This window comes from Stegostoma tigrinum, chromosome 11, assembly GCF_030684315.1.
Source record: "Stegostoma tigrinum isolate sSteTig4 chromosome 11, sSteTig4.hap1, whole genome shotgun sequence".
In the NCBI taxonomy this organism is placed as follows: Eukaryota; Metazoa; Chordata; class Chondrichthyes; order Orectolobiformes; family Stegostomatidae; genus Stegostoma; species Stegostoma tigrinum.
The window spans coordinates 17,934,711-17,950,562 of NC_081364.1; the positions used below are offsets into that span (position 1 = coordinate 17,934,711).

At 39.9% G+C, this 15,852-nt stretch overlaps 1 protein-coding gene across 2 annotated transcripts in view; it reads left to right on the forward strand.

Annotated features, from left to right (window-relative positions):
* Nucleotides 1–15,852, forward strand: part of brpf1 (bromodomain and PHD finger containing, 1) — a 61,418-nt gene that overhangs the window by 19,565 nt on the left and 26,001 nt on the right. The window contains exons 4-7 of one of the 2 annotated variants that reach the window (XM_048547722.2): nt 148–279; nt 6,630–6,758; nt 6,917–7,229; nt 10,066–10,377. In XM_048547722.2, the coding sequence (XP_048403679.1) occupies nt 148–279; nt 6,630–6,758; nt 6,917–7,229; nt 10,066–10,377 (886 nt within the window). The remainder of the gene's footprint in view (nt 1–147; nt 280–6,629; nt 6,759–6,916; nt 7,230–10,065; nt 10,378–15,852) is intronic. The other variant, XM_048547723.2, reaches the window with a different exon arrangement.

The window sequence follows — 15,852 nt, forward strand, 5'->3', positions numbered from 1 at the left end:
TTAGTATTCTTTCAGCAAAAAATAGCAGCGTTTAACTTTCCATCTCATAGCTAAAATAAAGTTAGGCATCCTGGTTCAAACTTATCTGTTCCTTTATGTGTGACGGAAATGTGAAGGCATTTAATACTGTTTACTTTTTAACTTCAGAGAGAGTCAGAGGAGAAAAATTGTGCGCTGAAAGAACAGCTGAAATCGTGGCAGCGACTGCGACATGACTTGGAAAGAGCACGACTGCTGGTGGAACTAATCCGTAAACGAGAAAAGTTAAAGCGAGAGGAGGTTGGACAACTGTTTAATTTAAATTACTGTGTGGCCTGTTGTGTTGCTTGGTTGTAAATCTTGAAATGTGTTTTCATATTTACGGATTAACTTTAAGATATAAGTTTTTGTTATGTGTTTACAGTCTAAATATCCAGTTTCAAGATGAATAAAATATTGATCAGGAATGACTGAGGCTGATTGGTGACTGAATAGCCGTCTTTACATTTATCATAGGGTTTGATAAGGCAGATACTGACAATATGTTTCCACTTGTGAGGAATTCTTGCAGTCGGGATTATACATCTAAGATAGTCACCAGTATATTCATCAAAGAATTTGGGAGAAATCTTTTTACCCAGAGTTCTGAGAATGGTAAACTTACTACCTCCAAGTAGATTGGATACTTGAAAGAGGAAATTAGGTAAGCGCATGAGTGAGACAAGAATAGCAAATGTACTGAACAGCTTAGACAAAGTACAGTGAGAGGAGGCTCGTTTGGAGCATAAACAGCATAATTTAGATGTTTGTGTACAGACTAAGTAATTCTGTCAGAATAACTGGCTCAGAAATCCCTCTTTAAATCTAAAATTATCACTTCATTATTTATTACTGTTAATATATTCTAGCTATGTCTCATTTAATAACATCAGTTCATTTGTTCAGATCTTCCCTTTGATAAGTAGTAATGAGGTAAGCCAATAGTTCAAGTGTCAGTGGGAGAACAGTTGGATTTAGCTTGACTGTGGAAAAGGATGATGAACAATCCAGCATAAGGATAATTAATGGGCAAAGCCAACTTGCATGGGGTCAGAACAGTCTGGTTCAGTAAATTGGAGTCAAAGGGTGGCAGACAAAACGGTAGTTGATCAATGGACTGCCTTTAAAGAAGAAATCACTCCAGCACAGTCATCACCAATTGCTTTGGAAAGGAAAGGTAGGGCAAACAAATCCAGAGTTCCTTGGATAATGGATGAGATAGAAATTATGATAAAGAAGAAAAAGTGTGCATATGACTTTTGTCTGGTTGAAAATGCAGTCGAGAATTGGCTGAATCCAAAAGGTTCATAGGGTAGTAGTAAAAACAAAAGAGTGAAATAAAGAGAGGAGAATGAAAAGAGAAGGAAGTTAACATCAGGTGGAACCTGAATGCATTTAAATATATAATTAGTAAAAACGTGTAAAAGGAATGATGATGATTAGGGGCCAAAAAGGGGATTTACACATGGATGCAAAGGGCATGACTGATGCATTACTTTTAATACTTTGATTCTGTCTTCACTAGACGTGGTGAGAAAGGAGGAAATTCAGTTGCTAGAAATGTGTAAAATTGATAAGGAGTAGGTTTTGGCTAGGCCATTTTACTTCAAATTTGATAAGACACCAAAGTCAGACGTCTTTTACTTACTTAAGGGTATGTGGACTCCGCTAGCTTTGCATACATTTATTGTCATTGCTAATTGCCCTAAAGAAGGAGATGGTGATATGCCTTCTTGAACTGCTGCAGTCCTTTGGGTAAAACTGCATTCACAGCACTGTTAGGGAAAGAGTTCCAGGATTTTAATCAGCGACAGTGAAGTAACAGTAATATAATTCCAAGTCAGTATTGGATGGGGCTAGGAGAGGAACTTGCATTTACAGCCCTTGTCCATCTGGATGCTAGAGGTTGTGGGTTTGGAAGGTGCTTTTGCCGCAACCGTGGTGAGGTGTTGCAGTGCACCTTGTAGATGATGATGTACACCACATAGGTGGTGAAAGGTGTGAATATTGAAGGCCAGTTGCTGGTCAAGAGGGCAAATGTTTCTGGATGATGTTTTGCTTCTTGCTTGTTATTACAGCTGCTGTTATTACAGGCAAATGGAAAAGTACTGTGCTACGCTCCTGATTTGTGCCTTATTAGTGATGGAAAGACATTAGGGAACAGGAGACGAATTATTCGGCACAGAATTACTGACCTTTGACATGCTCTTGTAGAAAAATCTATATGACTGTATTCTTTTCTCATAGTTTTTCCTTTTGCATCTGTTCTGCTAATGATAATGCATGCTGCCTCAAAAATAGAATCATTGAATCATGGAATCCCTACAGTGTGGAAGTAGGTTGTTCTGCCCATTAAGTCCACACCAACCCGTAGAAGATCATCCCACCAGACCCACCTCTACCCCATCCTTTTAACCCTGCATTTCCCATGGCTATCCTACCTAGCCTCCACGCCCCTGGGCACTATGGGCAATTTAGCATGGCCGATCCACCTAACCTGCACATTTTGGGTTTGTGGGAGGAAATTGGAGCACCCAAAGGAAATCCACGCAGACATGGGGAGGATGTGCAAACTCCACACAGGCAATTGCCTGAGACTGGAATCGAATCCTGGCCCCTGCCACTTGGAGGCAGCTACTAAGCCACCTTGCTGTCCTAATATCCACCTTTTTCCTCATCTGTGGGTTTCCCACCACCATGGTTGACAGGGCCCTTAGCCAGGACCGACCCATTTCTGCTCGTACCCTTTCTACCCTCACCTTTTCTTTTCCCTTCCACAACACCAGTAGAATTCTCCAAGACCTCACATTCTGCACCACCAGCATCCATATCCAATGGATCATAAGCACAAATTTCTGCCACCTCCAGCAGGATGCCGTGACCAGACACACATTCCCCACCTCTCCCTTGTCAGCAGTTTGCAGGGACCATTCTCGCTGGGACACTGTGGTGCATTCCTCATCCACTCCTAACACCTCCCAGAGCCCCACAGCACCTTCCCATGCAATCACAGAAGGTGCATCACTTGCCAATTTATCTCCTTCCCCTTCAGTATCCAAGTTCCCAAACACACCATCCAGGTGAAGCAGCAATTTACTTGCATTTCACTCAATCTAGTCTACTGCATTTCCTGCTCACAATGTGGGCTTCTCTACATTGGGGAGATAAAATGCAGACTAGGTGACCACTTTGCAAACACCTGCATTCTGTCTGTAAAAATGCCCCTGAGCTTCCTGTCCCTGAGCTTCCTGTTACCTGCCACTTCAGCACACCACTGTGTTCCCTGGATAACGTTTCTATCCCAGCTGTCCTGCAGCGCAAGGTGCAGGCTGGAAGAACAGCATCTCATCAACTACTTGGGAACCCTGCAGCCTTCAGGATTCAATATCTACCAAGTACACTAACTTCAGAGCCTGAATATCTCCTTCCATGCCCTTTACCCAGCCCGCACCCCAGGCTCCTTCATGACATGGGCTGTATTCAGCACAGCCAACTCATTTTCACTTACCCATTGTCCCTGTTATCAGTTTTCCTTCTTCCCTGGCTTGGTATCAACCATCTCTTTTGTCTTCCTAACTTTGTTCCTGTTTCTCTCAGTGCTCCATTTCTATATATCTGCTCGTTACTCCCCTTCCCCGACACGAACCTCCGGTCATCAGCATAAATATTAACTTTTCCTAGCTGCTATCAGTTCTGACGTAAGGTCACTGGCCTCAAAAAATTAACTCTACTTTCTTTCCACAGGTGCTGCCAGACCAGCTGAGTTCCTCTAGCATTTTCTGTTTATGTTCCATTTCTTCAACATTCACAGTTCTTTGTTTTTCTTTAATCCTGGGCTATGAGACACAATTTCAAAATTTGCAGCTGATTCAATACTTGGAAGCAATGTGAGCTGTGAGGGGGATAATGCAGAACTTCAAAAGAAGGCAGATTCTTTGGTGGAATGAGTGGATAGATAGATGGCAAATTAAGTTCAATGTGGAGAAGTGTCAGATGATCTATTCTGGTCAGGAGAACGTGGCAAGATAATATAAAATTAAGGGTACACTTCTAAAGAGGATGTAGAAGCAGAGGAACCTGAAAACATGTGCTTAACATCATTATAATGGTATGGAAGGTTGAGAGCACAATTAATAACATTGACTTTCTTACCAGACGGATAGAGTACTTGTACAAAAGGGTTATTTAAACTTATATAAGATATTTGTTCAGTCTCATCTGGAGTATTGTGCCCTATTCCGGGCATCACATATGATGAAGGACCTAATGACACTGGAGAGAGTGCCGAAAAGTTTTATGTTTCCAGTGATGAGGAATTTCAATTCTGAAGATAACTTGAGACTGTCCTTGGGGAAGAGAAGGCTCAGAGGAGATCTGATCGACATATTCAAAATCATGAGAGGTCTGGACAGTTAAAGAGAGAGAAAATGTTCCCACTGGTGAAAGTATATTAAAAGAAAGGATACAGATGTAAAGTAATTAGTAAAAGAAGCAAAAATGATCTGAAAAATATTTTCCACACAAGGAGTGGTTAGGGGCTGGGAATGCAGTGCCTGAGAATGTGTTAAGGCAAGTTCAACTGTAGTGTTCAAAAGGGAATTAGATGTTTATGTGGAAAGGCAGAATATGCAGGATTACTGGGAGAAGGCTTAAGGTTGGCAGTAGATGCGGTGCTCATTTGGACTGCCTGGCACAGGCACAATGAGCTGAATGGCTTCCTCCTTTTCTTTTGTAACTATCTTGTGATCCTGAATGCACTTGTCTGCCCAGGAATTGCAAGTGTCACGGTTTTAATGTTATATACAGTTGTCTTCTTCATATGAATGTCCAATTTGCAAATTGGGGCTACCCTTAATACTATTGCCTTGCCAGGAGCAGTTCTTTGTTTGGCAGGCTGCAGATCTTAATATTTGTGAAGTTGATGTAGTATTACCACACTTCTTTCAATCTATAGTTGATTTTTTTAAATAAAAGGTTTGTGTGTTATTTAGTTAGAGTTGGGTGCTGCTAAGGTAACAGAGTGGGCAAGTTTAATGCTGACTCTGTTCATCATAAATACATTTCTCAATGGGATCAGTCAGCAGGTGTTAGACTTCAGTTTGCACAGATAGGCTGTTTCAAGCCTGCAAATTTAATAGTGAGACCAACATCAATGCATATTGTGCACATGCAATCCCACTGTAAATTAATGTACTTTGTATCCCTTTTATTTCCTAAAAAATTCTATCCATTCATGTTCCATTTAGACAGGTTATTTTGCTATATAATGCTACTGTACCTCTCACAGACATTAATACACCAATTACATTTAGTTGAGTTGCCTTCCAGTATTGATATAAGTAGAATTCTGCTTAACACGATGGGAGAGGTGCATGACAGCAGAGGTAAAAAATCATTGGCTTATTTTGCTGTGTGAGTCTTTTACTAAGAGATGGTTTCAAAAATCCCGAATCAGTGGAATATATAATTTCAAGAATACTTTAGCACGTATAGCATTAAATCTATGTGGCTTGCAGTGGCTTATTAGAAAACCAATCAAAGAATATTCCATGCATTTATGTGGTAAATCATGTCTGAAACATATTATTTAAATGCTGACACACTGAGACTTCACCTTTTGCAGTGCCACAATGATGCCACCCGAAGGTTGCAGGAACAGCAATTCATATTCCGCTTGGGAACCCTGCAGCCCAATGGTATCAATGTGGACTTCACCAGCTTCAAAATCTCCCCTTCCCCCACCGCATCCCAAAACCAGCCCAGTTCATCCCCTCCCCCCACTGTACTACACAACCAACCCAGCTCTTCCCCTCCCCCCCACTGCATCCCAAAACCAGTCCAACCTGTCTCTGCCTCCCTAACCTGTTCTTCCTCTGACCCATCCCTACCTCCCACCCCAAGCCGCACCTCCATCTCCTACCTACTAACCTCATCCCACCACCTTGACCTGTCCGTCTTCCCTGGACTGACCTGTCCCCTCCCTACCTCCCCACCTATACTCTCTTCTCTACTTATCTTCTTTTCTCTCCATCTTTAGTCCACCTCCCCCTCTCTCCCTATTTATTCCAGAACCCTCACCCCATCCCCCTCTCTGATGAAGGGTCTAGGCCCAAAACGTCAGCTTTTGTGCTCCTGAGATGCTGCTGGACCTGCTGTGTTCATCCAGCCTCACATTTTATTACCTTTTGAAGTGCATCAAGTTATATGGATAGAAAAGCACAGCCTTTGATACTACAAACAGCACTGAGGGAAATGGTCAATTAATTGTGCTTTTAACAATATTGTTTGAGAGGGAAATGTTAACAGTGGGTATCTCTGGTGTTTTTTGAATGGTACTAACAGAACTTTAATGCTAACTGAGACATAGATATAGCTTCAGTTTAATGTCTCACCTAAAAAACAGGACCTTCAACAATGTAGCACTCCATGACCACTGTGCTGAAATGGTTGCTGATATTATGAACTTAAGTTCTAAAGTTGGGCTTCAACTTTTAATTTCTAGCTCAGGTATGAAATTTGCTACGGGAGGAAGGGCTGCTTGAACAGATAAGGTACTTTTCATTGTAAACTCTATTTCTAATTTGTATCTTCTTGATTTGGTTATAACCCAGCTTAAGATACAGCAGTTTGCAATGGAGCTGCAGCTGACTCCATTCCTCATCCTTCTCCGTAAGACACTAGAACAGCTCCAAGAGAAAGATACGGGAAACATATTTGGTGAACCTGTGCCCCTAAAAGAGGTAGGCTTTTCTAATTGTGAATTTCTGATAATTGGTGTTTGTGTTTGAATATACTGCTGTCTTTGGAATACTAATTAAGTGAATTAAATCTTAAGTAAATTAAGTAAGTTAAAAGATATATTAAACTAATGCCAGTAATTTACATTTTATGTTGTTAGGTTCCAGATTATTTGGATCACATTAAGAAACCAATGGATTTCCAGACCATGAAAACACAGCTTGAGAGCCATCAGTATCGGACGTTTGACCAGTTTGAAGAGGATTTTAACTTGATTGTGAATAATTGCTTACAATATAATGCCAAGGATACAATCTTTTACCGTGCAGCAATCAGGCTAAGAGATCAAGGAGGTGCAGTGTTAAAATATGCTCGTAAACAAGCAGAGAAAATTGGCTTTGATTATGAAACAGGAATGCATGTACCTGAACCTGTGCCATCAGAAGATACGGGACAGCTCTTCTGGGAAGATGGTGAGTTCATTTTAAATATTTGTTATTTGTTTTAATTGTGAATGCCACTCATTAATGGTGGGATCAGCCAAAATATCAAATACCAAACATGGAAGCTCATTGCATTCAGCTTCACTTTGGATCCCAATTTGAGTTCCCAAGTCAATTTCTTTAGTTCTTAGCTACAGAATAGAAAATTGGTAATTATCTTCGAGGCCAAGAAAAAGCAAGATGTTTTATAAATTTCAGTATTTCATATTTCATGTCTAATTTGCTCCCTTTCTGTTATGAATGAGCTAATTCCTGGGGTGGAGTAATATAAGTTATCCGACTCTATATGCAATCTTGGATAGTGAGGGCCAGTCAGGTAACTCTTCTTTGAAGGTTATCAACACATGAGACTGAACCTGCCCTCATCCTAGGGTCTTAAAGGAAGTGGCAGGAGAGATAATGAATCTATTGTTTATAATATTCCGAAATTCCCTGGATGCGGGAGAGATTGCAGTGGATTGGAATTATACTAATGTGAATGCCCTTGTTCAAAAAGGGAGAGAAGCCGAAAGTAGAAAGCTACAGACCAGTCAGTTTAATGTGTTATTGGGAAATTGCTAGAATCGATTAACAAGCAAGTAATAACAGAACATTTGGAAAGTCAAACGTAATTTATCTGAGTCATCATGGTTTTTCATGAATGGTGAGTCATATTTGACTGATTTGCTAGAGTTCTTTGAAGATGTAGCAAACAACATAGACAATGGGGATCCTGTACATGCGGTATATCTGGACCTTAAAGGCATTTGATAATTTGCCACAGAAAAGTTTATGCACAAGGTAAGATCATTGGGGTTGAGGCAAATTATTAGCTTGGATAGAGGATTGACTCACTATCAGTAAGGAGACAGTTGGAATAAATGAATCTTTTACTGGTTGGCAAAATGTAATTACTGGGTTGCTGCGAGCATCAATCCTCTGGGCCCCAACTTTTTTTCCAATCTAAAAGAATAACTTGGATGTGGGGATAGAAGCTACTGTAGCCAAATTTGCAGATGATACAAAAATAAATTGCAATGAAGAAATAAGAAATTTACGAATGAATATGGATAGTTTAGGTGAATGGCCCAAAATTTGGCAGATGAAGTTTATGTCAATAACTATGAGGTTATTCATAATAGTTAGAGGAATAGAAAGGCAACTTATCTTCTAAATAGACAAAAACTTCAGAGTTCTTCAGTGGAGAGGCATCCGCATGTCCTCATGCATGAATTGCAGAAAATCAGTCTCCAGGTACGGCAGGTCATTAGAAAGGTAAATAAAATTTTGGCATTTATTGCTAAAGGAATAGACTGTAAAAGTAGGGAATTGTGGCTAAAGCTATACAAGGCATTTGGAGTATTGTGTACGGTGTTGGTCAGCTTACTTGAGGTATTGAAGGCAGTTCAGAGGAAGCTCACTCAATTGATTCTCAGTCTTAGTCTTAGGAAGAGAGATGATGCAATTTAAGCCTGTACTCTGGAATTTAAAAGAATGCGTGATCCAAGGCACGTAAGATAGTGAAGGATATTGACAAAGTAGACACACAGAGAGACTATTTCCTTTTGTGGGCAATCTAGAATGCTAGGTCATAATTTTAAGATAAAGGGTATCAGATTTAAAACAAATGAAGAGAAATTACTTCATTAAAAGAATCATGAATCATTAGCCCAGAGCATGGTGGATGCTGGGTCATTGACTAAATTTAAGGAGGAGATACACACATTTTTAGTTAGCAATGGGCTGCAGGGTTATGGAGAGCAGGCAGGAAAGTGGAGTTGAGCAAAGATGAGGTCAACCAAACCCACCAAATGGCGGAGCAGTCTCGATATGCTCAACTGCATGCTCCTGCTCCGAGTTCTTACATTCTTCAATTCTTATCATTATGTACTTTCCTTTAGAATTAGCTGGTTGACAGCCAGCAGCAGAAACCTTGGCTGATTTTGCTTTTGTTTTGTTTAATCTTCTCTAGCACAGGGGTTTCATTCAAGCTGAGATCACAAGTTAGAGATGGAATTTTATTTGAGATCAGCTAGTTTACCACACCAGAGATCAAATCCGGGACATTCCTGGGTTACATGATATCTAATAGATCCCTTGTTAAAACTTAGGGGTCAGTATTGAATAAGAATATTTGATATCTGCAAGGCTCAGCTTGTAATATAGTTAAAAAGAAAGTAACAATATAACTTGCAGAAAGTAATTTTTTTTAATTATAAAGTAGAAGCTGGAGCTTGAATTTTAACAGGTTGTTGTGGATTTCAGAACCATTCCCCCCCCGCCCCACCCCTCCTTCAATTTAATTGATGAATAAAACTTTGAAATGGCTGTGATGGTAAGGACAACATTAAACAGCTATATAAATGGAAAGGTGGCCAGTTCAGTTCCCAGTCTTTGATGTTTATTCAAACCTTGATGCTAATAGAGATGAGTACATTAGTCTAGGACAGGAATAATCACCACTGTTGAAACAGACTCATGGGTTAAACAAGCACAAGGCAACCATGGCTGTGGATGTGATGCTCATTGGACTGTACAATCCATTAATATCCATCAATTTGACATTAGACAGACAAACACTTGGTCGTGATAACAGGCATCTGTTGAACATCTTACCAAAGAGACTTGTCAAAAGGAAAATGAGTAATTTCCATGACACAGGTACACAATTGCTTTTAGAAAGAGTTGTTGGTCACTGGTCTACCATGAGCCATAACCAGCAATCGGATACGTGTAATTTTTGAATCAAAATCAGTTTCTTGATTTCTCTGTCACTAATAACCTCTTTGATTGCTTTGGTCTTTCTTTGGTCCCCGTTTCTTGCCAGAAGTGGATAGACTGCTGGTACCAGAGAACAGGTCACATATGTCATTGGAAGAACAGCTGAAATTACTTCTTGACAAACTGGACACAATGGGCTCTGCTAAGCAGAACAATGGACGGTCACGTCGAGCTAAACTTCTGCGAAAAGAGATTGCTATGATTCGACGGAAACTTGGTCAGCACAGAGAACCAAACGCAGGATCAGACCGGCATGGTGTACCGGGTCGTGGATCTGCTGCTGGACTTAACCCATCAAGTAAAGATGGTCAGACGGACAGTGCTGCTGAAGAAAGCAGCAGCCACGAGACGGGGAAAGGTAGGGGTGAAACCAAGTTCTTGATCTTAATTTCATACTAGGACCTACAGAGAAATTTTTAAAAAAAGCCCTGGATGAAGAATTACTAAATTAGTTCAAGTTTTTAAAGAAAGGTATATGGATAGACTGTGAGTACCATATTTACTTCAGTTGGTATTGAAATCACTTTAGGGGATTTGAATCCAATTAGGTTAAGGGAGAATCCATTTGTCCAGTGATTGAGTGCCTTGTAAAAAGCACAGGCTGACTTGGCTCTTGGCAAATAACACAAGAAATTGCTGACATTTTTCTGGATGGGTGCAGCTTCAACAATGCTCAAGAAGCTTGACACCATCCAGAACAAAGCAGCCTGCTTAAGTGGCACTACATCCAAAAGCATCCACTCCCTCCATCACTGACACTCAGTAGCAGTAGTGTGCACTGTCTATGAGATGTACAGCAGAAATTCACCAAAGATCCTCAGACATTACCTTTCAAACCCACTACCACATCCATCTGAAGGACAAGGGCAGCTGATATATGGGAACACCACCACGTGCAAGTTCCCCTCCAATCTGCAAATATCTCAACTCTTAGCAACATTTTGGTGCAACGAAGTCCATTAGCATGCCTTTATAATAAGGCAACAAAATGAACGGATATCTTTTGGCATCCTGACTTGGAAATACATTGCCATTCCTTCACTGTCTCTGGGTCAAAATCCTGGAATTCCCTCCCTAATAGCATTGTGGGTCAACCCACAGCAGGAGGGCTGCAGCAGTTCAAGAAGGCAGCTCACCACCACTTTCGCAAGGACAACTAGGGATGAGCAAGAAATGCTGGCCAGCCAGTGACACCCACATGCCACAAATGAATAAGAAACAAATCTCCTGAACATTCATTTCTGGTACTGGGGATCCAAATGCTTCCTTCAGTTTAAATTTTTAATATGAAACCATGTGTCGTACTATCTACAGAAAGTTTTGTTATATGCTTATTAAAGGATAAGTGCATTCTATGGATTTTCATGTAGTTCTGTAAGTTATAAAGTGATGATAGCAACACATGTGTTAGAATTTCTCAGTTGCCTGTTGTTTAAGGGGTTAAAACTCCTGGCTGCATATCCAGGGATCAGGCGGTTTTTTTGAAGCCCCTAGCATGGTCAGTAGAATGGAAAGACATGTAGACATCAGCTGCTTCAAGGGGTCCAACTTGGTTTGGCATGAAGTGCTTGGAATTATGCTTAAGACTTATCTTGATTTACTGATTACTGTTGTTCAGTGCAGACCAGGCTACTGACGTAAAGTGAACAGAAAATGTCAACATGTTCAGCTCAGGCAATCCTGGCAAATCCAGTTCTCTTTAGTCACTCTGTGTTGTGTTACAGTTTGTAAAAACTAAATAAAGTAATCAGGGATGACTAAGATCATTAATCTGCAAATACCTCAACTCTTAACAACATGTTGGTGCAATGAAGTCCATTAGCATGCCTTTATAATAAGGCAACAAAATGAACAGATATCTTTTGGCAAAAATCGGATTTTAAAGCAGAAAATAGGCTGGGACTTTTTTCCTGAGGAGGCTGAGGGGTGACCTTGTGAGGTTTATAAAATCATGAGAAGCATAGGGTGGGGAAAATAGCTAAGACTTTTCCCCAGGGTTGGGGAGTCAAAAACTAGAGGGCATAAGTTTAAGGTGAGAGGCTAAGATTTAAGAGGGAACTGAGGAGCAACTTTTTCATATAAAGGGTGGTGAGTATATGGTGCAAACTGCCAGAGGAAGTATTAGAGGTAAGTACAACTAGAATATTTAGAAAATATTTGGACTGGCACATGAATGGGTAAAGTATAGAGGGATATGGGCCAAATGAGAGAAATGGAACTAGCTCACTTTGAGAAACCTGATTGCCTTGGACGAGTTAGATTGAAAGATCTGTTTCTGTGCTGTATGATTGTATGACTATAAATATGTAATCAAATGGCAATAGTATATTGTGTCTCTTGTGTCTTTTACTTTGATTTTTATAATATTTTTACTTATTGCTTTCAATCATTCTTGGCCCCAGTTTTGCAGATTACTGATACTGCTAGGAAAATATGGTGGCAGTTACAGGCTTTATCACCACGAACCATATTAACACGTGAATTATGAGCGGAACTACAACATTTGACCTTCGAGCCTAATCTGCCACTGATTAAGCTCTTGGCTGATCAACTCGGCATTCTTACCTACCACCTACATGCTTTGAATTCCTTGTCAGTTAGAAATGAGGAAGCCTCCACATAAAATTCCACAAACTCATGGCCCTTTAAGAGAAGAAAATTCTCATTTCCATCTTCAAGGGGGGAGTGCATATTTCTCAAATAGCACCCCCTGGTTCTAATCTCTTCCTCAGGAGAAACATCTTTCAGCATCCACCTTCTGAAGTCCTTTCACATAGTCATAGTCATAGTGTCATACAGCATGGAAACAGTCCAACAAGTCCACACCGGCCACATTCCCAAACTAAACTATTCCTACCTGTCTGTATTTGGCTCATATCCCTCCAAACCAGGGCTGTCCCTGGGTCTGCTTTATTTTTATTTATGTTTGGCAGTGGTATCACACACAACCGAGCAGTTTTTTCTTTCATCAACATACTAGTGTATTGCTGTAATATGACTGCATTTCTAATAGATTCCATTAGATACAAGCATAAAAATAAACCTATTCAACTTTCTCTTAATGTAACATCCACCCACCCCATCCCATTTCCAGATATTAGGTGAGTGAATCTTCCTTGTGCCACATTTCTGTCATTTCTTAAATAAGTGGACAAAAAATTGCTCCAGAAGCTAATATTCAGTTTGAATTTAGTTTTTTTAATCATTTGAGTTGAATATTTATACTTCAGTGTTTTGCTGATGAACTGAGATTTGTTTGGGTTTCCCTAACATTTCAAGTTTTCTGTCATGGGAAACTTAATTTGTGACTGCTGTTCTCGGCAGACGTCCTACTTATGCAGAGCCTCTAGAAAAACTCTGCTTCCATTCATCTCTTAGACAGGTAATTGAGACCAAATCATTTTTGCTTAATGTTAGACAGGATTGTCAAGTAATAGTGATGGAATAGTCAAAATGTCATGCACAAATGTACTTTTCACTGGGGAATTGATTATTGCTTCTGGCTATTTGATGCTTGTTAGTTTACCAGTGAGACAGATCATAAGATACACAAGGGTACCCGCGGGTATTGCTTGGATCCATTGTGTTTATGTACATTTGTGCAGAAATAAAACCAGGAGAAAAGAACTTGAAGGGGCAGATTTGAATGATGCTCTAGAGTCAGCTCTCAAGTCCAGTGTGAGTCTAATTCTGGATTCTTAGGGGCCAATTGGATCATGCATTGGGAACAAATGACAATCCAGTGGGGAAAAAGGATGCATGGAGGGAGCATGTCAGGGATAAGAATCTACTTGGTTAAAGTTAAACGATGAAGGTGCTCTTACACCCCACAGTTGATAAATAAAAGTTTGTAAAGGCCCAGGGATTTAGAGGGATTTAATTTTTCTGCTTCAGACTAGGATAGAAGTAGTACTACAAAAAGGGATGATTTCCTGTTGTGAGAATTTCCTTAGTTGTTATGTTTCTGTTCTGACCATGAAAAAAGCAATGCTAGAAATGTTTCGGAGGAGTGAGGATAGGACAGATGAATCAAATTTCCTTTGAAGAATGTTTTAATGAACAGTGATCATAGTTTCGTAAATGTAGGTTAGCTATGATGAGGAAAAATCTGGAGGAAAATACTTAATTGGAGGAAGACCAATTTACATATTGGAAGAGATGAGTTGACAACGGATTCATCCCAGGTAAATTGAAATTAGGCGATCTTCAGGTAAAACCGTACTAGAACAATTGGCTGCCTTTGTAAAGAAGGACAATTCTATCAGAGGAAGGTAGGGAAACATATCTGTACCCTGGATGAAAAATTAAATAAAGTTAGATGAAGCAGGCAAATTGTGTGTATTGCAAACGTCAAGTCAATAACATAACTCAGAGTTAAGCTGAATGCAGAAAGCTCCAGTGAGAAGTAAAAAAAGATTACGAAACAAATAATGTGTGTGAAGACAGATAAGGTAAAGGGGAATGTAAAGCCTTCACAGGTATACAAATAGTGGAAGTGCCGTAAAAGGTAGGGTGAGGCTGATTAGGAACCAAAAAGGAGAATTGATTACCAAAGAGCGGAGGTGCTGCTTCATTTATGTAAAGCATTGGTGAGACCACATCTTGAGTACTGTGAATAGTTTTGATCATTTCATTTAAGAAAGGCTGTTAATACATTGGAGGCAGGTCAGAGAAGGCTTTCCAGACTACCTGGAATGAGTGGATTGTTTTCTAAGGAGAAATTACAGAGGCCAGGCTTGTTTCTGCTTGAGATCGGAAAAGTGTGAAGTGACTGGATTGAAAAATATGAGACCTTGAGGAGTCTTTATAAGGTAGATGCTGAAAGAATCGTTGCTGTTATAGGGCTCAGAGAGAGAAAAATGCCTTATCTCTGTTTTAAACAGGTAATCTCCGGGTTTTTAAACAAATGGTCATGAGTCTTTGGAACTCGCTTCAAAATATGGTGGAAATTGAGACCTCAAATATATTTTTGGCAAAGATAGCTAGATCTTCTTATGCAAAGGGGTGAAATGTCTTCAGGGGTGGGCTGGAATGCAGATTTGGATTTACAGGCAGATCAACAATGATCTTGCTGAATGGCGCAGCAGGCCTGATAGTTTGAATGGTCCGCTCCTGCTCTTTAATGATATGTTCATAGAAAGCTATGGGAGATGATGTCAGAGCATTTGAGAATTGCAAACATTACGCTCTGAATAAACTGCAATCCAGTAACTTAAACCTCAGTGGTGAGCCAGCTTTTTGACATGATAATCTGGAGAAAAACTAACAGTTGTGTCAAAAATGTGAATTATTTAAGATAAACTTGCAAGGATTTGTTAAAGATAATGATTGTTACTTAAATTTCTTCGTCAAACAATTAAATTGAAGGTTATTTTTGAGTAAATGCAGTTGTTACGATCTATATAGAATTACAAAAGGCTGTGCAATTTTACAAAAGTACTACATGATATACTCACCAGCAAAGTTGAAGCCAATGGCATAAAATAGACAGTGACAGCTTAGACGCAAGTTAGCTGAGTAACAGGAAACAGATTATTGGTGACCAATGTATTCCTTTGTTAAAAAAAAAAGTGGGACTTGGCAATGGTGTGTACTGGAACTACTAGTTGTCTTAATGTACATTAATGGCTCAGATATGCAGGGCACAATTTCAAAATTTGCAGTTAATGTCAAATTTGGGGGGCTTGTAAGCGGGTAATGATAGACTTAAGAAGATGTAGGCTTGGAAATCACATGACAAATTCAGTTTAATGCAGAGAAGTGTAATACATTTTGGCTGGAGAAATGAGGTGAAGAAATGTAAAGGAAAGGAGGAATGATTCTAATCTGGGTG